Source organism: Carassius carassius, chromosome 48 (assembly GCF_963082965.1).
Source record: "Carassius carassius chromosome 48, fCarCar2.1, whole genome shotgun sequence".
Lineage (NCBI taxonomy): Eukaryota > Metazoa > Chordata > Actinopteri > Cypriniformes > Cyprinidae > Carassius > Carassius carassius.
Genome location: NC_081802.1, coordinates 5427827 through 5449628, shown reverse-complemented (window position 1 = coordinate 5449628; position 21802 = coordinate 5427827). Strand labels below are relative to the sequence as shown.

Sequence of the window (21802 nt, the reverse complement as noted above, 5' to 3'; positions counted from 1 at the left end):
TTTTTTCTCTCTTTCAGTCATCTTTTGTGGACACTGATATATAAAAGGAAGAGTTCACCCAAAAATGAGCATTTGCTGAAAATTTACTCACCCTGAGGCCATCCTTAGATGTAGTTGAGTTTTTCTTTATTCAGATTTGGAGAAATTTAGCATTCCATCACTTGCTCACCAGTGGATCCTCTGCAGTGAATGGGTGCCGTCAGAATGGAAGATGAAAAAGCAAACATGCAGCTTTTCACTTCACAAGATGATTGATGGACTGCAGTGGTGTGGATTATTATGATGTTTTTATCAGCTGTTTGGACTCTTTAATTCTGACGGCACCCATTCACTGCAGAGGATCCATTGGTGAACAAGTGATATAAAGTTTAATTTCTCTAAATCTGAATAAAGAAACAAACTGTTGGATGGCCTAAGGGTGAGTACATTTTTGTTTTTGGTCAAACTATTGCTTTTATAATCTCTTTTTCTCTAACCACACACACAACTTCTTGAAAACTTTCTATAGCTTTTGTATTTGAAAAATCAATTCTAGTCCTTAATGATTGATTTTGTAGAGCGACTGATTGATGGGTTTTGCCTGTCTCAATCGAGCATGGCATGTAAGTCTCTCTATTGTTTTACAGATGTTATTCATGAACAAGATTGATCTTTTCCAAGAGAAGATTCTCCGCTCCGGGCGTCATCTGCGGCATTACCTTCCCCAGTTCAAAGGTGAGAGACAGATCTGTGATTACACATGAAACATGTTTACTTTCTCGGAAAGAAAGTTTATTATTTCCTTCAGCTGCTTGCAAAGTTATATTTGTTTGTTCATGTCCTTTATTAAAGCACAGAATTGGCAAGCATTTCTATCTTCTACTGTTCCCAAATGCATTCTTTCTTGTGTTCTCATTTAGTTTTTCATTCATTTGTTAGTTCTATTTCTTTTGTTTGCTCGTTTCCTTTTGTTCTTTCATTTGTTTGATCTTTCCTTCATTCTAATGTTTTTAGACATCACATTCATTTTTAACATTTTTTTTTTATTCATTTAGTCTGTTTTTCTTTTTTCTTTTCACTTTTTCGTTTATTCAGTTGTTTGTTGATTTCTTTCCTTTGTTCTTTTTTTGCTCCTTCATTTATTCTCTTTTGTTCATATTCCTTTGTAAGTTCATTCTATTTTTTCCACTTTATTCTTTCAGTATTTGTTTGTTCATTCTTTTTTCTTAGTTCAGTATTTCATTTATTAATTCTTTTGTTTGTTCTTGTTTATTCATTCTTTCTTTTTTGTTATTCGTTTGTTTGTTTGTTCATTCTCTCTGTGTTTTTGTTTGTTTCATTCTCTTTTTGTTCATTTCTCTTTTCCCAGTTTATTTTTTTATTCTTTTTCAGTCGTTTTTCTTTTAATCATTTATTCATTTTAGTTCTTTTTTATTTTTGTTTGTTCTTGTTTTTCGTTCATTCAGTCCTTAAATTTTTCTCTTTCCTATTTTGTTTGTTTAATTTTTGTTAGTTCTTTCTTTTTTGTTTGTTTGTATCGGTCATTTTATTTTTCCATTATTCCTTGATTTTGTCCTTTCATTTGTTTTTGTTCATTTGCTTTTTAATTTTCTTTTCTCTTTTGTTTGTTTTTATTTCTTAATTTTAGTTGTTTGTATTATGTTTGTTTGCTTTCATTTGTTTGTTTTCTTTCTTTCGTTCTCTCTTTCTTTTTCTTTCTTTCATCCTTTTGTCCTGTAGCACTGTCCTTCCATTAAGACTGAATCCACCATGTCGTCTTGAGTTTGTAGTTTGGCCGTTTAATCAGCTGGAATGGATCCTGTAGTTTTTGCCTTTGGGAGAAAAGGTCAAGACGGCTCCCCTCCTCCCGCCCCCTCCCTGACACTTGTATATCCCGCTTCAGATAGAAGATTACAATAAAACCTTTCCACAACTACATTTCACCTGTTAATTCAACCCAGAAATACAGGCATCATGCAAATGTCAATTTAGCTTTGAAGGTTTTGAGATTAATCTCATTCATCAATCTTGCAGTTTGGAGCAGACCTCGTCACATATTCATAGACTCTCACTTCATTTTTTTTATTTATTTATTTTTTAAATGGAGAAAACATCAATTACTTTCACTTTGCCTTTCTTCTCTCCGATACAGGGTTTCCTATTACTGCATAATTTATCATCGCGAAATTTATGTTTTTGTAGCAATCTCCTGTTTTCTTTTTCCAAAAAAAATGTTTTTACATAAACATTTTACATACGTTTCTTGAGTAGCAAGTCAGCGTATTATAATGATTTCTGAAGGATCATGTGACACTGAAGACTGGAGTAATGATGCTGAAAATACAGCTTTACATAACGGGAATAAATTACATTTTAGAATATATTTAAATAGAAAACCATTCATTTAAATTGTAATAATATTTAAATGTTTTTACTATATTTTTTAATAAATAAATGCAATTGGTGAGCACAAGACACTTTTTTTATTTTTTTTTCACAAACATATCCCTGTGACTTCGTTCACAGGAGCTGACTGTGACGTGGATGCTGCCGCCCGGTTCATCGCCGCAATGTTTGTGTGTCTCAACACGATGCCCAGCAAACTCATCTACCACCACTTCACCACAGCAACAGACACTTCCAATGTTCAGGTAGTTTTCCAGGTCGTTATGGACACAATCATCAAGGAGAACCTGGAGGCCGTGTCTCTGCTCTGAGGACCATTCCTCCTTTAAGAACTCAAAGACTCGCAGATGAGCCGTTCACAGTGCTGATGGTATTTATTATACAAGATGCTCTGATATTTAACTGCACATTTTTATGACGCATTAACCAAATAAATGCCGGTTTATATTCTTCTTACTTAAACACAAACTAATAAAATGACAAAATATTTAATAAAATGTTATTATCATCCCATCTGAATCATATATTTTGCTGTGAAAGTGTATAAAATGGATTTAAAGGGTAAACCGTGCTCACTTGACGGTTGAGTTGCTTATCCGAGCATCCCATAATTTTCCACCTGACATCCCCCACTTCCTGTTTGTGCATTACCATGGTTAATCATCACTTATAAAATCTTTTTCCCTTGTGTAAATCTTTGTTCAACACGGTCCGTTCAGAGATTGAATACCCTGTCGGTTCATAAAAGGTGTTGTTTTTGAGGCTTTTTTTTTTTTGCATTATGATTCATGTTTTGCTTTTGACTTGTTTGTGATCCAGCACTTTTATAGTTGTTGAGTTTTGGTGACTCAATCTGAAATGGATTTGTTGTACCAAGATGAGCCAAACACATTTAGACACTATGAAGTCTATATGAAGCCTAATCAAACCTGTAGCATTTTTTATTTCATTTTTAATTTTTTTTTAATACGTTTGAAATAATGTTACTTTATCCATTTATTCATTGAGATTTGGTTGATATGAAATGTATTTTTGCTATTTAAATGCTGTATATTACGCTGCTTTTTAAAAGCATTCAAGTTAAATATCAATTACACTTTTGTAAAAGCAAAAAAGCACTGTGAAAAGAAACATCATTAAAAACTAACACGTTTTTGATATTTTGTTTTGTGCTGATTTCTCGCACAATGAATGTGTGTATAAAACATATCACATCTGCGCAAATGTACAACACAAGCATACACCGAATGAACGGTATATCTTTCAATTTGAATAAAATAAAGAAAACATCTTTGAAAGTTTTTGCTCATAACAGTGAGCTCTTTTTATGAACATTTAATACATTTGAAAGTAGGTACAGGACACAGGTGGGCATAGAAGAGAACTGAAAATACCACCATTTTGTTTCTGTGGATTTTGTGTTTTTCCATTTAAAAATTAAAATCTGCAAACTTCTCATCGTGTGATCCAGGGTTGCTCAAAACAGCTCTCTGAGGTCTGTTTTCCTGCAAAATATAGCTGAAAGTAATCGTGTTCACACTGGAAGTGACTTGAATCCAGTTTGACTTCACTTATCGCATTTCCAATATACTAACCTTACTAAATGCTTACTAAATGCTAAATGCTCCTGAGCGGGTTCCGCTCAGGAGGAGAAGCAATCCAGCGAATCGAGCGACAGAAACACGTCTGCTTTGCACCGAAATGTGCTCGAACCGTCCTGAAGCAGCTCGCAGCTTTGTAGGTTTGGAGAAATGTCCTTCACGCAGATGTCCTGAGGGGGGAACGGCACGGTCTACGTTAATGGAAGTCGTGATTCTGATTCATGTCTGAATTGAATATATATATATATATATATATATATATAATTTTTTTTCAAAATAAGGAAAACACAAAATCAGAAAAAAACATCTACATTTAATCTGACTCTAATAAAGTTTTAATGTAAAGTTCTTCAATATAATAAGATAAGATATAAAAAGTATAACCTTCCCACACACACACACACACACATATATATATATTATATGGAAAATTTTGTCCCTGCTATATTTATCATTTCATGTTTTCAAAGGATGTAGAAAGCAACCAGGTTATACAGTTATATAGGTTTTAATGTTTTAACAACCTTTTCATCTGTAAGATAATTTTGGAATTGTGGAAACATGAAGGAAAACCCATATTTATTTGTTATGCTTTTATAAGCCTGTTGTTAATGTGTATTCATGTTCATTCAACGTATAAAGAACATTTGAATATACATTAATAAGATTCATATTTTCAGAAATCTGTATATATATATATATATATATATATATATATTTTTTTTTTTTTTTAATACACATCAAGTATATGATTTGAATTGCATTGTACATTAATCACGTTAGTAAAAAGTTGAGTAAATATAAAGGAAAATCATGAAACTGCTTTTTCTAAGTTCACGCACACACACACACTGTATATCTATATATACTGTATATCTATATGTGTGTGTTTTCATCAAATAAATTTTTTTACCATGTTTTTAAGGACAGGTGTTTGTCTGCTGCTGAAGTCGGGCGTCACGCTGTTGGAGTCTCCGGTGGTCTCGCTGCTGTCCTGCGCTGATTCTGTCTCAGATCTGCGCATATACGGCGACCTCCGGATCCCGGACAGCAGACCCGAGGCTCTCCCGACGGAGTAGTAGCTCGGGCCGGTGGACTGCTTGTACCAGGCGTCTGTCGGATGGCTGGAGATGAGGATGGAAACAGCCACGAACACCAGCACGGATCTGACGGACCTCTCCATTGTTAACTTCACCTAAACGCGCGTGTTGTGATCTATGATGCCTCGTAGATTTTGGATTGATGTTCTCCACATCTGGAGTTTATATAGACCCCTCGGAGTCGTGATCTCGTTCGTCATTCCCCACTAGATGATTCATATTTCCGGCCAATAGGATTGATTCGCGCGTCTTTGCGCGTTTGGAGACGGCTGGGGAAACTTTAACGTCAGGTAGATGTGATGTGTGACGGGTTAATACTGCTTCTCTGTCACCAAAACTGTCTATATTAATCAATAAACGTCCAGTCGTTACAGCGCAAATTAGAAAAAAGAAAATCCCGTGCATAAAGACGCACATACCCATGAACCAGAGCCAGAGAATAACAGTTTTATTTTAATAATTGCTTTAGAATAGAAGATTAGGGATTTAAAATATTGACTTCTCTATAATTATACCTCTGGGTGAACATGACGCGGTTTAACCACGTTGACGATAATTTAAATGAGAGAGCAATTTAAATAAAGGACTTAAAACAGATTTAACAAACTTGTGAGTTAATCAGAAAAAAAAACAATTAAAAGCAAAAATATTATTTAAAAATCTTGTTCCTTAAGTATCTGATATGACATTTAAGAAATCAAATAGTAATGTACATAATAATAATAATTATTATTATTAGTAGTAATAAATATTGTTAACATTTTAGGATTTTTATTATATATATTATTATTATACAGTTTTATTTTATATATTATTATTGTTATGATTATTATTAATACAAAAAATGTAATTTTGAAATGTTGTACCCAAGATATCTGATGACAAGAAGACAAAATGTATATAATAATAATAACTATTATTATTATCTTTTCAATATTAGTATTATATGATGACAACATTATTATTATTAATAAAAACTATATAATTAAATCTAAAAATGAAATGTTTAAATGTTAACCAAAAAGTATATATATATATATATATATATACATATATATATATATATATATATATATATATATATATATATATATATATATATATATATATATAATAGCTATTATCATTAAAATATTAGTGTTATATGATGACATTATTATTATTATAAAAAATTATATAAATACTAAAATGAATTTTTAAAATGTTAACCAAAAAGTAATGCATATAATAATGATAATAATTTAAATAAAAAAGAATTACATTTTGAAATGTTGTTCCTCAGAACAACAGGTATCTGAAATGACATATATAAAAATATATTAAAATTGCTGTAATTATTATATGATGAAGTTAATAAATACCAATGACAAATTAAACTAGTAAAGCAGAGGACATCAAAAAAAAAAAACACCAGTCAAATCAAATATAATCAAATATTAAAAAAAGAGATGTGGTAATGTTGACTTTTGTTTTGTTGAAATGTCTATTAACATTTTCAATATAAAAACTACAAATGGAATCTTGCAGTTCTGAAATACATGAAAAGATCAAAGTTCATACAGTTTTCTCTGAAGTTTTAGGCACTCATAGTCCATTGTACAGAGGTCTGCACTGCGGTTCCAGCTTGGTCTCGAGGACTGCATCCGGCTCGCACACCCACGGATCCTCTGTTTGCCACTGCCACTTCAGCAGCTGATCCCTCAAGCTCTCCAAAACCGGGGCATAAGCCGGATCACCAGCTAGGTTCTGCCTCTCTGTCGGATCCGACTGGATGTCAAACAGCTCCCACCTCTCCCGGTAATAATACTCTTTCAGAGTCTTGAACCAGCCTGTGGGCTGGCCTGACTGAGTCCGATTTAACAGATCCTGGAAGGTAGGGGACACATAGAAGTCCTGGTCTATAGGGAAGGGCATGCGGTAGTGCATGTTGTGCAGGAGCCGGTAGCGGCCCTGGTGGATGGAGCGCATTGGGTAAAACATAGTGACCTCATGGAGACTCTGGCTGGCATAGACGGTGACCCAGGACGGTTCTGAGATCAGGGCCGGGAGAAGAGACCGACCCGTCAACTCAACCGGACGGCCCCTTGAGAGACTGTATGACGGATACGGCAAAGATAACCAGTCTAGTACGGTGGGAGTGATATCTGGGGAAAAAGTGAGAGATGCTGTTTTACAGTGTCATACAATTAACTCACAAGTGGTAAAAATAGAAAATGTCATTACACTGGCAATAATCTGTGTATGATTATAAAGGTATGACCTTAAACAAAAAATCAAGTGTTAAAAGCTGCAATAGTGAAGGATTCCATTTTTAATACAACTTGTGATTTGTACAAATAGAAAGAAAATGTCGTGACAATAATCTGTCGGTAAATAGAAATATATAATCTTAAACAGAATCAAGTGCCAAAAATGTGCAATAATAAGGGACGCCATTTTTTTTTATAGTACGAACAACTTGCGTTTCGTACAAATATATAATCTTACATTGGCAATCATTTGAGTTAATATAAAAATGTGAACTTAAACAGAATCTAGCATGAAAATATGCAATAATGAGGGATGCCATTTCATAATATCGTACGAACAACTTGCGATTTGTAAAAAATAATCATCATACGCATGTTACATTGGTAACAATTTGTTGTACGGTAGAAATATATCTGCACTATTTTCTAGACTTGAAAACGAGTGCAAAAAAGCGTAATATTGAGATGAAATTTTTCTACATTTTTACATAAACATAATCAGTAATTCGCATACATTACGTTGGAAACAATGTCATTCAGTAGAAAGATAGCTATATGAGGATATAGACTCAAAAGACAAAAACAAGAGCAAAAAGATCTGCACGAAAAACATGCTATTATTAGAAAAGGATATTGTCGTACACATACACTACGTAGAAAACAATCTGTCATTGCGTAGAAAGATAGTTACAGTATACTATCTGAACTATTATCTAAACTCATAAACAGAAGCAAGCACAAAAAGGTACTGCAATAATATGTTGGATTTCATTATCATACAAAAATTCTATATTGTACATTATTATTGTTTTTTTTTTGTGTGTGTGTTTTTTTTTACCTAAATTTGTAGCTGATACAAATAAATGGCTATTTGTAAAAATGTTTAGAATGAATAACTTCAGATGAATAACATACAGATGTATTCTTAAACAAATCTGCCACTCTAACAGTATTGTTGTACTCTGGCCTCTGTCACATAAACAAGTGCATTGAGGGTGCAGTGTTTTCTTAAACATAGGTGTACAGCGTCATCTAGTGGTTAAATGATAGACTTTGTGCTGTGCACATTTGTTTATTTACACGTTTCTGATATCAATTAATCAAGCTGTTGATGGGCTCTTACCCAGCAGACTGACGTAAGCCTGGCTAACCTGTCCCCAACGCTGCCGGTGTTCAGGTGAGGAGACCAGCATGGGTTCCTTCACACCTGAGCCGTACAGGTTAGTTCGACCGTTGGGAAACGGAATTCCGTTATCCGAACTGTAGATCACCAGAGTTTCATTTTCAAATCCCGCGTCCCGTAGTTCTTGAAGAACCAGACCGATGCCTTGGAAATCAAACAGAAAATTTGTGAAGCTCTATGCTTGCTATTTTTTTTAAATATTACTGTGAATGGTGTATAATATAAAACCTTGGTCCAGCCGGCTGACCGTTGTGTATTGGGCCACAATATCCGCCCTCGCTGCAGGTGTGTCTGGAATAAAGTATGGTACCTAGTCAGATATAAAGATACTGATGGTTAGGAACTTCAACTAATGACTTTTCAAATGTTTCCTTATTAGTAAGGCTCACCTTGACCTGGTCGGGAGAGTAATACTTTGGCTCCCAATCCGGAATTCTCCCCATTCCACTCTCTCCATTACCAAACTTTTCACAGAACACTCCATACTGAGGCTGGGAATGGCCACAGCGGTGAGGATCATGGAACGCCACATAGAGAAAGAACGGCCGTTCCTCTTCCGTCTCACTCCTCTCTGCTTTCTGGCTCTGGAAGAATTTCCGGACAAGGAGCTTGATCTTGGTGATATTCCGACCCACCTGTAGAACAGAATTGGTCTCTTCCGTGTAGGCGAAATCGAACGGGTATACAGGGCCCGGACCAACATGTTTTTTCCCAATTATACCTTTCCAAAAAAAAACAATCATGAATTCTGTGAAAAATCTGAAATTTTACAAGACTCACTTGTGTTTTGAGTGTTTAGTAAAAAAAAATATATAAATCAATTTTCTCCCAATACAGGATTTTTGCATCAATTAAGCACAAAAACATGTGTCTTTGTGACCTATGAGTTTAATAGGTCTTCATCATACCTGTGTGAATGTTGGCTTGTTTCAGGAGAAGAGGAAGACTGCGCACTCCATCAAATGAGTTAAAGTGATGAACTCCCTGATGAAGGCCGTACATACCATTCTGGTGCTGTTTATCAGAAAAAAAAAAGTTCAAGGAAAATATATCCAATGGTCTGGGCTAAAATAGAGTTTCATATTTTGGTTACCTGTGGTAGTCCAGTCAGGATGGTGGAACGACTTGGTGAGCAGCTGCTGACAGAGGTGAAAGCGTTCTTGAAGATCAAACTGCGCTCAGAAAAAGCCCGTAGATGAGGGGTCTGGACCACAGTGTTGTTGTAGACATCCGTTTCAAACCCACCATCATCAGCTGTGGTGTACAACAGAACATAGACACAACATTAATACAATGTAAACATAACGTAATACAAACATCAAAAGAACCTAAATACAACATAACAACAAAACAACTTAAATACAACATAACCCAAACAAACATTAAAACAACCTTAATACAACATACCAACAATACAAGAATAAAAACAACCTAAATAAAACATAACAATAGAAACATCAAAACAACTTAAATACAACATCAAAACAACCTAAATACAACATAACACAAACATCAAAACAACCTAAATACAACATAATGCAGGCATAAAGCCACCTAAATACAACACAACACAAACATTAATACAACCTAAATACAACATAACAACATTAGAAACATCAAAACAACCTAAATACAACATAATAACAATAGAAACGTCAAAACAACCTAAATACAACATATCACAAACATCAAATCAACCTAAACCCAAGATAACACAAACATCAAAACAACCTAAATACAACATAATAACATCAAAACAAACTAAATACAACATAATAACAATAGAAACATCAAAAAAACCTAAATACAACACAACAAAAACATCAAAACAACCTAAATACAACATAACAACAATACAATCATAAAACAACCTAAATACAACATAATAACATCAAAACAACCTAAATACAACATAACACAAACATCAAAACAACCCAGATACAACATAACAAAAGCATAAACAACCTAAATACAACATAACGTCAAAACAACCTAAATACAACATAATAACAATAGAAACATAAAAAACTAAATTCAACATAACAACAACACAGACATAACAGTATAGTTATTTTCAAATCAGTACGTTATTTATAAAAACAGATGTCTGTTTTACTGTACACACCAATGATGAGCAGCACATTTCTTCTTCTGCACTCTCCTACATCACAACAAACCAGAACACCCAACAAAGTCCACGCGAACAGAAATGACATTTTAGTGTCATTTGCCTCCAGAAATGTTACTAAAGCAAAAAAGTCTTTACTTTGTTTACATTTAGCGAGACAAACTTCCGCAATGTGAATCCATCACATGACCACGATCAGCTGACGCGATGCCTCAGCCAATCGCGTCGCGCGTCGCTGCTGACGTCACAAAACAGCTTTTCAACAACGTCACTCTGATTGCACAAATGTTTCATTGTATCTTTATGTTTTGATGTAAATAAAAAGATAACTGAAGCGAAATGTCTGAACTCCGATGAAACACGAGGCTCAAAGGCTTCTCTGAGGTTTGATCTTCAACTTGATTCCATATTGTGCCTCTTATCATTGATCTCGACTTTCAGTTTGGTTTGTAAACACGGTAATTATTATTTATGTTATGAATGTTTTTTCAAAAGCTTTTATAGATTTACATTGCACTGTGTCCTCAGGTCACGAGACGCTTTTAAAATGTCATATGATTCATGTCAAAACTTAATCTAGACCTAATCAGATTTAAGGGAATTTTATGCATTTTGCGTTTGGTATCTAGTTATTGCAATACATAATAATAATACATAAAACAAATAAAATGTACAGTTTTTATCTGAAAACATTTATACATGAGGTTAGTCATTTTAAGTTTTTTTTCTTTGCATTTTACATTTATTATCTTGTTACTGTATTGAAAAAAAATTGTTTATTTATTATTTATTATAAGTTTCATGGATTTATACTAGAATTAGTAATTTAGTATTTTATTAAGGGTATTTTTAAGATCCATTTCTGTAATGCACAAATAAATAAATAAAATATTTTAATTTTAATATATTTATACATGACATTATATATTTTTGTGCTGCTGTTTAAATGCATACTAACTTAAATAAAATAAAAAAACAGAATGTTTTTTTACTACTGTATTAACTTAATGACAGTGTAATGACAATCAAATTGGATGCATGGTTTATTAAAGTAATATCACTGAGGTAATGCATCGTTTATACCAGACAAAATATCATGAATTATTTTGGTGTGTTTCAGGGTGTGGCACTCAGATTCACATTTGAACAAGCGATTTCACAATCAGCAGTGTTTGAATCTCGTGATCATGTGGTCTTTTAGCTTGCAGCCATGCTGTCTTGTGGTTTTATTTTTATAGTTTTACTAACAAGTGGTGTTGAATTCTCCACAGATATACTTAAAAAAAATTAAAAATAAACCTTCCAGAGAAGCAAGAAGTAGCTTATTGGATCTCTAGCTGCACTCTTCTCATGATCTCTGCCACATGATTGTTTGACCACACCATCTGAGTGGTGTTCAACATCCTGGATGAAGCACTACAGCTCTATCTGATGGTGATTTGCTGGACCTAAAGGTCTACTGATGGAGCGGGTGACTGGTATCCGTTGGTATGCCGCCCTGCGCTCTGGTTTTCCCATACTCACCTGGCTCCCCAGGTATAACCTGACCTGGCTGAAGATGGACCTGATCGCCGGTCTGACGGTGGGTTTGACAGCGGTTCCTCAGGCTCTGGCCTACGCAGAAGTGGCTGGTTTACCTGTGCAGGTGAGAACATTCACGCTCTTCCACAGACTGAGACTGAGGAAGGTTTTCTTGACACAGTGTCTTGTTTGTTTTCCAGTACGGCTTGTATTCTGCGTTTATGGGTGGTTTCATCTACTGTGTATTTGGCACATCTAAAGACATCACGCTGGGCCCGACGGCCATCATGTCTCTGCTGTGTTCGGAGTATATCGGTGGAGATCCTGTGTTTGCGGTGGTGCTCACACTGCTGTGCGGCATCATCCAGGCGGGAATGGCTCTACTGAGGCTGGGTATGATGGGAAATCGGGTTAATGTTAACATTTATAGCCATGATTTGACTCTAGATTGGTGTGATTCATCCAGTCATTTTATTAATTTTGGTTTTAAATATTTATATATATGTGACCCTGAACCACAAAACTCGTCAATTGTGTCAGTGTCAATTTTTCGAAATCGGCTGAATAAATACGCTTTCCATTGATGTATGGTTTATTAGGATCAAACAATATTTGGCTGAGATGCAACTATTTGAAAATCTAGAATCTGAGGGTGCAAAAAAAAAATCTAAATACTGAGAAAATGCCTTTAAAGTTGTGCAAATGAATTCTTAGCCATGCATATAACTAATCTAAAAAAATTAATTTTTGATATATTCACGGTAGGAGATTTACTAAATATCTTCAAGGAACATGATCTTTACTTAATATCCTAATGATTTTTGCACTAAAGAAAAATTGATATGGATTGTACTATTACTATTATTATTTAAATATTATTTATTAAAATTCTAAGTATATTTATACTCCGAAGATTATATAAAGAATGATGCAGCCAAGAAGACAAAGCTGACTCAGCTGCCTTTAAATCAGTTTCGTCTTGAAAACAGGAAGTTTGTGGGTTTTCTCTCTCACATAACCATTCGATTCTATTACTTCCTGTTCAACTTCCTGCTCACGCCTGTGAAGCCGCACACCAAAATGTAGCAACAGGTTTTAAAAATGTGACCACTATAATATTATTATTAGTAGCAGAGGTAATAGTAGCATCACATTTTAGAACAACTTATAAAAGTGTTGTTAAAAAAGTAATAAATTAACCCAAAAAGCTCAATTTGATATTTACTAAACTGAATGTTTTCACAAATATTAATATCAGTTATTATTTAATTATATTAATAATAATAATAATAATAATAATAATAATAATAACAGTTTGAATACTTTTTAAATGTGTTGCAGCTTTATAATTGAATGAAGATGAAAACAAACAAATGTTATGGGGTCGAAAACAGGGTTTAAAGTATCAAAAAACTAAAAGTGTAATGTATTTTCAAAAAATATTTTGTTGCAGAATCTAAAACGGTGACGTCTCGTCTTTGACCCTTTTATGTTGCTGTCGTTGCTGCTGTTACTTTTGTGACGAAATGTAAATTCATTAATGAATAAATAAAAATTATAAAATAATCCGTCAAAATATTTGAATATTTGTGTTTTCAGAAATAATAATATATTAAATATTATTTTTATAAATAATACAAATATATTGATTATTATAAAAAAATATTATTGTATATTACTGTCTGAACTTACAGGTGTTGTAGCTTTACTATTGTATTTTATTGGAATAATTAATCCAATGAAATCTCAATTAAATTTGTTTTTTAACGTTTTTTTGTTTTGTTGTTTTACTGAATGCAATCAGCTGATCTGATGATGCTTTTTCTGTTGATGTTTGTTCCTCAGGTTTCCTCTTGGACTTCATCTCACATCCAGTAATTAAAGGCTTCACGTGTGCAGCGGCCGTCACAATCGGCTTCGGCCAGCTCAAGGTCAGAGTCTCACAGTCACTATCACAGCTCTGTCATTTCATTTCTAGAGTTCTCTGAAGAGTTGTCATCATTTGAATGCAGAATATTCTGGGTCTGAAGGAGATCCCACAGCAGTTCTTCTTACAGGTTTACTACACCTTCCACAAGATCCCTGAGGCCCGGTGAGCACTCATTTGTTAGACCAATGAGCTTTCACCTTCTTGCTAATTCCTACTGTGTTAAAACGTCTTGTCGAAGTGTGTATCTCAATCAGCTGTGTTCTCAGAGTTGGAGATGTGATTCTGGGTCTGTGCTGTCTGTTCTTCCTGGTCATGTTGACGCTGATGAAGAATTCTCTTGGTTCGTCTGAAGACGAGGCTCCTCTCCTCGTCCGATCTGCCCGGAGGCTGGTGTGGAGTTTAGCTACTAGTGAGTGCTTAAAAACTCTTGTGAATGTGAAATGTAACCGACAGATGTTTATACTTATTTCTTGTCTTGAGTCCGGAACGCTCTGGTCGTCGTCGTAGCGACGGGTGTTGCGTATTCCGCTGAGGTCACCGGTCACCATTTCTTCAGTCTCACTGGAAAAACCGCCCAAGGTCTGCCTCTGTTCAAAGCCCCGCCCCTTTCAGAAACAGTAGCCAATGGCACGGTGATTACTTTCAGCGACATTGTAAAGGTGAGAGATAGCAGTGTAGTTTTTGAGACAAATCTTTTATAGTTTTTTAATGTCAAGGACCCCCACCAAAAAGAAAATCTAATTCTGCATGATTATATTAAGAAATTCATTCTTAAATTATTATATTTTTAGAATAGGATTGTCAGTAGACTGAGATATATATATATATATATATTTTTTTTTATTTTTTTTTGGTAAAAATGTAAGAATGCTATAATACAGTTATATTTAATTTAAATGATCTCTACTTAAGAATATAAATTATTTTATATATATATATATATATATATGTGTGTGTGTGTGTGTGTGTGTGTGTGTGTGTATATATATATATATATATATATATATATATATATATGTGTAAAATATTTAAATATTTATTAAATTTAAATAAAACAATAGATAAAGTAATAAAAAATAAATTGTATATTAATATAATACAATTATCAGGATTATTCTGTTGTTTGTAATAATCTTTAAAAGATGATATACTGCATTTATAATAAAAATTTTAAATGCAATTTTCTTTAGAGCATATATTATTAGCGGTATATGAAACACATTTATCATTTTTTTATATGTAAAATATTAAATATTTAAATATTAATTTATTCAAATAATGTATATATATATATATATATATATATATATATATATATATAAAATAATAAAATTAAATTGTAAACCGATTAGAATAAGCATTATTATCCTGTTGCTTAAAGAAATAATACCTCAAAATTAATTTTTCTATTCCCATATTAAATGTGAAGTTAAGTGTAATAATATTACTGTATATATAAACACTCATTCATATTAAAAAAAAGGTAATAATTATTATTCTTAAAATGCTATATATTCTTATAAAGATGAAAGGTTTTTCTATAAACAAAAATGTTTAGTTTTATGAAAATATTTTCTACATTCTATATTGTATTATTAGACAAATTAAACTGTACCACTGTGCTAAAGCCAAAAATAATTAAAATATATTTTCTAAATGAATTACTTTTCGATGCACTATTAATTTCAAAACAGAAAATACGTTTGTTTTATTGCTTAATGTTAAAAACTAGCCCCATTATTCTTTCAAAAGAATAATACTTTTTTTATATATATATATATAAAACACACAATATAAAAATAGTCCAAAGCACCCTCTAGCATCCCCTCGTGGCCTCCTGAATGTCATTGGACCCCAGAAAAACTTGAGCTGTCACTAGTATATGTGTATACATGACAATTTAGATACAGTATTTTAAATAGCCCATCTAAATTAATAGTGATCATAACGGACCAATCAGGTGTGTTTTCTCAGGACTTGGGCGGCGGTCTGGCTGTCATTTCTTTAATGGGCGTCTTAGAGAGCATCGCTATTGCAAAGGCTTTCAGTAAGAGCTTCAGACTGTCTTCATACTATTTATATTCTGTATATACCAACACAGGTGCTGTTTTGACACATTTTACACTCTTTTCTCCACGCAGGCAGCAAGAATAACTACCGAATCGATGCCAACCAAGAGCTCTTTGCCATTGGTAAGAGTTTCTCCTCGCTTGTGAAGCTTTAACAGAGCGTGAATCAGTCATTTCTCATTCTGATGTTTTCTGCAGGTCTCACAAACATCATGGGCTCGTTTGTGTCGGCATATCCTGTCACGGGCAGCTTCGGAAGGTGCGTCTGCAACTCATTGCCAGGACTAAAGTGTCTGTTGGTTTATTTCTAAGTGTTTTTATGTGTTGTCTAAGGACAGAACCGCTGTGAACTCTCAAACCGGAGTGTGTTCACCTGCTGGAGGGATCGTCACAGGTGACACACACACACACTCCTTGCCATCAGGCTGACATCTAAAATGTGGCGAGCGTCTGAAAGTCTGTGTTTCTGGGCAGGTGTTATAGTGCTGCTGTCGCTGGCGTTCCTCATGCCGCTCTTCTTCTACATCCCTAAAGCGTCACTGGCTGCCGTCATCATCTGCGCCGTCAGTCCCATGATAGACTTCAGAGTGCCAGTCCAGCTCTGGAGAGTCAAGAGTGAGATTTACAAGCCTGCATTTATTTGATCAAAAATACAGAAAAAACAGTAAAATTGTGAAATATTATTACAATTTAAAATAATAGTTTTCTATTTGAATATACTTTAAAAAAAATAATTTATTCCTGTGATGCAAAGCTGAATTTTCAGCATCATTACTCCAGTCTTCAGTGTCACATGTAACATCCAGTCTATCACATGATCATTTACAAATCATTCTAATATTCTGATTTATTATGAGTGTTGGAAACAGTTCTGCTGTCTAATATATTTGATGAATAAAAGGTTAAAGAGAACTGCATTTATTCAAAATAAAAAACTATTTCTAATAATATATATTCTAATAATATATTTTCTAATAATATATTTTCTTTACTATCACTTTTTATCAATTTAACACATCCTTGCTGAATAAAAGTATTGATTTTATTTAAAAAGAAGAAAGAAAAAACCGTATTCTACCGTATTTTCCGGACTATAAGTCGCACTTTTTTTTCATAGTTTGGCTGGTCCTGCGACTTATAGTCAGGTGCGACTTATAAAAATTAATTTGACATGAACCGAGAGAAATGAACCATGAGAAATGAACCAATAGAAAACATTACCGTCTCCAGCCGCGAGAGGGCGCTCTATGCTGCTCAGTACTCCTGTAGTCTACACTGAAGACATAGAGCGCCCTCTCGTGGCTGTAGACGGTAATGTTTTCTCTTGGTTCTTGGTTCTAAATAAATGCGACTTATAGTCCGGTGCGACTTATATATGTTTTTTCCCTCATCATGGCGTATTTTTGGACTTATGCGACTTATAGTCCGAAAAATACGGTATATGCAATGTTGATTCTTGTTCAAATCTGGTTGTTTCCTTTAGGACTCGATCTGCTGCCGTTCTTGGTGACGTTTGTGGTCAGTTTCTGGGAGGTGCAGTATGGCATTGTGGGAGGTGTGGTTGTTTCTGGTTTCATGCTGTTGTACGTTGTGGCCAGACCCAAAGTGAAAGTGAGTTGCGAGGGCATTTTTTTATGAAATAGCTGTAAATGATAAATGCAGACTGTGAGCTGTAAATGAAAGACTTTTATTTTAGAAATCTCCTTTCTGTTTGAGCTTTAGAATGTGTGCTAGTAGAAATCACCATAAAAAAAGTGTAGTCTCAAAAAAAAAAAAATTTTGATTACATTGATAATATGTGATAATTGGACTGTTAGTACACTGAAAATTTTTAAATGTTTAAAAAATATTATATATAATAACATAATAAAATATTTTGATATTTTTTATCCAGAAAAGTTCAATGCACTTCAGTTGCTATAAGTAGAATTGATATAATGATTCCAGTGTGAAATGAAGTGTGATGTATGAAAATGGCACTCATGCAGCAGTCAGTCAGGTTTGTGTCTGTGTCCAGGTGTCTGATCACGGCGTGCTGCTTCTGGAGCTGGACAGTGGGCTGAACTTCCCCATGACGGAGCATCTCAGCAGACTCGTGTACAAACACGCTCTTCATGGTGAGACTCACACACACACACACACACACAGCTGATGTCCTCAAGTGCTGATGGTTTTGTGTCTGTGCTCTGTCAGTGTCTCCTCCGCGCTGTCTGGTTCTGGACTGTGCTCACGTCAGCTCTATAGACTTCACTGTCGTCCATGAACTGACTGAACTGCTCAAACAGTTTGAGCTGAGGGGAGTATCAATGATCTTCGCTGGACTAAAGGTACTAAAGTTTAATATCAGCACACATGTGTAGGCATCCCACAGACATTCACTATTGCAGCTGCCAATGTTAACATGTTATTTATGAAATTAGGATAACCATTAAGTAAACAATACTTGAAAATAAAACATTTCATTTAGATATTAGTATATTAATATAATAGTTAAATATTATTTAAATTATATATGTATATAACTGGTAATGTTTCTTTTTTTTTACTCTGTAACAAATAGTATAATCATGAGTATTTAAATCAATTTTTACAGCTTTTAAATATATATAAATATTGTATTTATGAAAAAGAATATATTGTTTGAGGCATTTGAAACTCATTTAGCATATATAAATATATATATATATATACTGTACAGACCAAAAGTTTGGAAACATTACTATTTTTAATGTTTTTGAAAGAAGTTTCTTCTGCTCATCAAGCCTGCATTTATTTGATCAAAAATACAGAAAAAACAGTAAAATTGTGAAATATTATTACAATTTAAAATAATAGTTTTCTATTTGAATATACTTTAAAAAAAATAATTTATTCCTGTGATGCAAAGCTGAATTTTCAGCATCATTACTCCAGTCTTCAGTGTCACATGTAACATCCAGTCTATCACATGATCATTTACAAATCATTCTAATATTCTGATTTATTATGAGTGTTGGAAACAGTTCTGCTGTCTAATATATTTGATGAATAAAAGGTTAAAGAGAACTGCATTTATTCAAAATAAAAAACTATTTCTAATAATATATATTCTAATAATATATTTTCTAATAATATATTTTCTTTACTATCACTTTTTATCAATTTAACACATCCTTGCTGAATAAAAGTATTGATTTTATTTAAAAAGAAGAAAGAAAAAAAAATTACTGACCCCAAATTACTGACCAGTAGTGTATATTGTTATTACAAAATATTTATATTTTAAAAACAGTTTTTTTTTTACTTTTTATTCATCAAAGTATCCTAAAAAAGTATCACATGTTCTGAAAAAATATTAAGCAGCAGAACTGTTTCCAACTTTGATAATGAATCATCATATTAGAATGATTTCTAAAGGATCATGTGATAATGATCCTAAAAATTCAGCTTTGCATCACAGAAATAAATGATAATTTAAAGTTTAATACATTTTAAAACAATTATTTTAAATTGTAATAATATTTCACAATATTACAGTTTTTCTGTATTTTTGATCAAATAAATGCAGGCTTGATGAGCAGAAGAAACTTCTTTCAAAAACATTAAAAATAGTAATGTTTCCAAACTTTTGGTCTGTACTGTATATATATATATATATATATATATATATATATATATATATATATATATATATATATATATATATATATGTATATGTATTTATGTATGTATACACATATATACATATACATATATTTATACATACACATACTGTATATATACAAATACATGTAATATAAAAAATAAGTACAATAAAAAGATAAAATAATCTAAATATATTTTAAGTGGATTCAAATATTGATAATTATTATATTGCTTGAAACAAAATACATGCAAAATAAATACATAGAAAATTACAAATATAAAAAGGCATACAATTGTATATTTTAAAAAGGCATAAAATATAAATATAATATTTTATAATTAAGATTATGTATTGTTCGAGGCATTTAAAAACATTTAAAGTTATGCTGTGTATAGAGATTTTTTTACTATTATTGTTATAAGTACAACATTTATGCATTTGAATATAAACAAAGTTAAAATACAAAAAACTAAAAGTTTATAAATATAATGTAAATATACATAAATAAAAAATATTAAAATAAATAGATTAGAAGATGCAACTTATTCTTATATGTATACATATGAATATTCTGTTTTTTGAAAAAATACAACATGAAAATTTGAAAAATGTAATGTAAAAAAGATAATAAAATTATATTGAATAAGAAATATACATATGAATATAACCTATTTCAGTCATTTGAAATTCAATTAACATTATACTGTGTATAAAAAGTATAGTATAGTTATTTATAATTTCTCTTTTCCTCTCTCTCTCTCTCTCTCTCTGTGTGTGTGTGTGTGTGTGTGTGTGTGTGTGTGTGTGTGTGTGTGTGTGTCTCAGCGGTCAGTATTGAATGTGTTGTTGTCGGCTGATCTTCCTGGTTTCAGACATACAGACAAAGTAGACCAGGCTTTGCAACTTCTAACCAGTATCAATCACTAACAGCCAATCACAAACAAGAACAGATTGTGTGGCTTTCACCCAATCAGCATCTGGAAACTTCAAACCCTCTGATGATTGGTCACTTGAAAAATTCTGCGCACACCTTTGACCAATCAGCACTCAGGAAGAGAGACTCTGATAAAAACTGACGGGGAGCAAAGTTACATAACGTTTGTATTCATGACGACCAAATAATGCTTTTGCACTATGTGTTTTTTTTAAATTCTGTTTTAAACTCCGAATCTCAGGTGAGATTATGTCTTTTTATGAACATGCACTTTTTCTTGACACTAGAAAGAGTCAAATCTTTAGTTTTTTTAAGGTTAAAAAGCACTACCAATCTGACAGGTCTCACAAAGCCTAAAATATATTGCATTACTCATTATAATTTCTCTGTAGTTTACAGTAGTACTTTTATATGTGTAGTGTGTTTACATTATTATTATTCTTTTTTTTTTTGATGAAACTAAATCTCCATTAGGACACAGATGTCTGGACTCTTTTGGACTGTCAAAGATGAAACAGACATTAAAACTGAAATGTCTCTTTTGGTATTAAAGTGATATGATTTACAATTGTTATGCTTGAAATGTTTTATTATATACATAAAATATTGAAATACTTTGGCACTTACAGTCGAATGGAAAGGGTTGCGAGGACCAAACAGAAGCTTCAGTAAAAACAGAAGTTCAAAGACAAAATTTTAAAGATGGATGCATGAGCACTTGTTTTTTTTTTTTTTTTTTTTTGAAGCATTTGCAATTAAGACCTGTGAGATGTAAACTTGGGATTGTGAGAAAGTACGTCAGAGTTTATACCTCGCAATTCAATACAGTTTATTCCCCGGCGGAAATGGGCCTTGTTCAAATTGGTCACGCACTACGGTCACGAAAAAAAAAAAAGGTGGGTTTGGGTGTTAATAGTGGAGTCACGCCACATGGTGAGTGTGAACCGCCTCACGTCTTCACACTCGGGCTCGTGCAGGAGGTGACAGCAGCTCGGCCTGCTGTAATTACTGAGAGCTGAATCTCACTCCACTGGCTTTTCGATAGGTTGCAAATGTGGAGTGCCAAATATAGCACGA

At 33.1% G+C, this 21802-nt stretch overlaps 4 protein-coding genes across 5 annotated transcripts in view; 2 read left to right on the top strand and 2 right to left on the bottom strand.

Annotated features, from left to right (window-relative positions):
• LOC132131612 (guanine nucleotide-binding protein G(o) subunit alpha-like) overlaps positions 1-2778 on the top strand; it is a 28128-nt gene extending 25350 nt beyond the window's left edge. Inside the window, exons 8-9 of the mRNA XM_059543674.1 lie at positions 627-714; positions 2506-2778. Of these exons, the coding sequence (XP_059399657.1) occupies positions 627-714; positions 2506-2696 (279 nt within the window). The 3' untranslated portion in view covers positions 2697-2778. The remainder of the gene's footprint in view (positions 1-626; positions 715-2505) is intronic.
• A 1245-nt stretch (positions 2779-4023) lies between these two features.
• On the bottom strand, positions 4024-5471 carry LOC132131659 (neuropeptide B-like). Its single transcript, XM_059543720.1, has 2 exons — positions 4900-5471; positions 4024-4156 (listed from the first exon to the last, which is right to left on the bottom strand). The coding sequence occupies exons 1-2, from the start codon at positions 5167-5169 to the stop codon at positions 4028-4030; spliced, it is 399 nt and encodes a 132-aa protein (XP_059399703.1). The 5' UTR covers positions 5170-5471; the 3' UTR covers positions 4024-4027.
• Positions 5472-6564: 1093 nt separating this feature from the next.
• On the bottom strand, positions 6565-10849 carry LOC132131822 (N-sulphoglucosamine sulphohydrolase-like). Its single transcript, XM_059543948.1, has 7 exons — positions 10644-10849; positions 9612-9772; positions 9427-9532; positions 8908-9239; positions 8747-8828; positions 8459-8662; positions 6565-7230 (listed from the first exon to the last, which is right to left on the bottom strand). The coding sequence occupies exons 1-7, from the start codon at positions 10732-10734 to the stop codon at positions 6671-6673; spliced, it is 1536 nt and encodes a 511-aa protein (XP_059399931.1). The 5' UTR covers positions 10735-10849; the 3' UTR covers positions 6565-6670.
• Positions 10850-12061: 1212 nt separating this feature from the next.
• Positions 12062-21296, top strand: slc26a11 (solute carrier family 26 member 11). Of its 2 annotated transcripts, none has more exons than XM_059543947.1 (15): positions 12062-12291; positions 12368-12560; positions 14013-14098; positions 14180-14259; positions 14364-14506; positions 14578-14756; positions 16072-16144; positions 16239-16289; positions 16365-16425; positions 16505-16560; positions 16641-16781; positions 17650-17777; positions 18184-18283; positions 18360-18493; positions 20617-21296. In XM_059543947.1, the coding sequence occupies exons 1-15, from the start codon at positions 12109-12111 to the stop codon at positions 20716-20718; spliced, it is 1710 nt and encodes a 569-aa protein (XP_059399930.1). In that variant the 5' UTR covers positions 12062-12108; the 3' UTR covers positions 20719-21296. The 2 variants fall into 2 exon arrangements, with proteins under 2 accessions (XP_059399930.1, XP_059399929.1); XM_059543946.1 differs by having other exon boundaries at positions 18166-18283.
• Positions 21297-21802: the final 506 nt, after the last annotated feature.

Excerpts from the sequence above, each read along its gene's own strand:
- LOC132131659 (XM_059543720.1), bottom strand. The coding sequence starts at position 5,169 with ATGGAGAGGTCCGTCAGATCCGTGCTGGTGTTCGTGGCTGTTTCCATC. Across the intron at positions 4,157-4,899 it reads CACCTGTCCTTAAAAACATG|GACATCTGCGTGAAGGACAT; the intron begins GTAAAAAAATTT and ends TTCCCCCCTCAG.
- LOC132131822 (XM_059543948.1), bottom strand. The coding sequence starts at position 10,734 with ATGTCATTTCTGTTCGCGTGGACTTTGTTGGGTGTTCTGGTTTGTTGT. Across the intron at positions 9,240-9,426 it reads ACAAGCCAACATTCACACAG|GTATAATTGGGAAAAAACAT; the intron begins GTATGATGAAGA and ends TTTTTTGGAAAG. Across the intron at positions 8,829-8,907 it reads ACTCTCCCGACCAGGTCAAG|GTACCATACTTTATTCCAGA; the intron begins GTGAGCCTTACT and ends ATATCTGACTAG.
- slc26a11 (XM_059543946.1), top strand. The coding sequence starts at position 12,109 with ATGGAGCGGGTGACTGGTATCCGTTGGTATGCCGCCCTGCGCTCTGGT. Across the intron at positions 16,290-16,364 it reads CCAAGAGCTCTTTGCCATTG|GTCTCACAAACATCATGGGC; the intron begins GTAAGAGTTTCT and ends TGTTTTCTGCAG. Across the intron at positions 18,494-20,616 it reads TGATCTTCGCTGGACTAAAG|CGGTCAGTATTGAATGTGTT; the intron begins GTACTAAAGTTT and ends TGTGTGTCTCAG.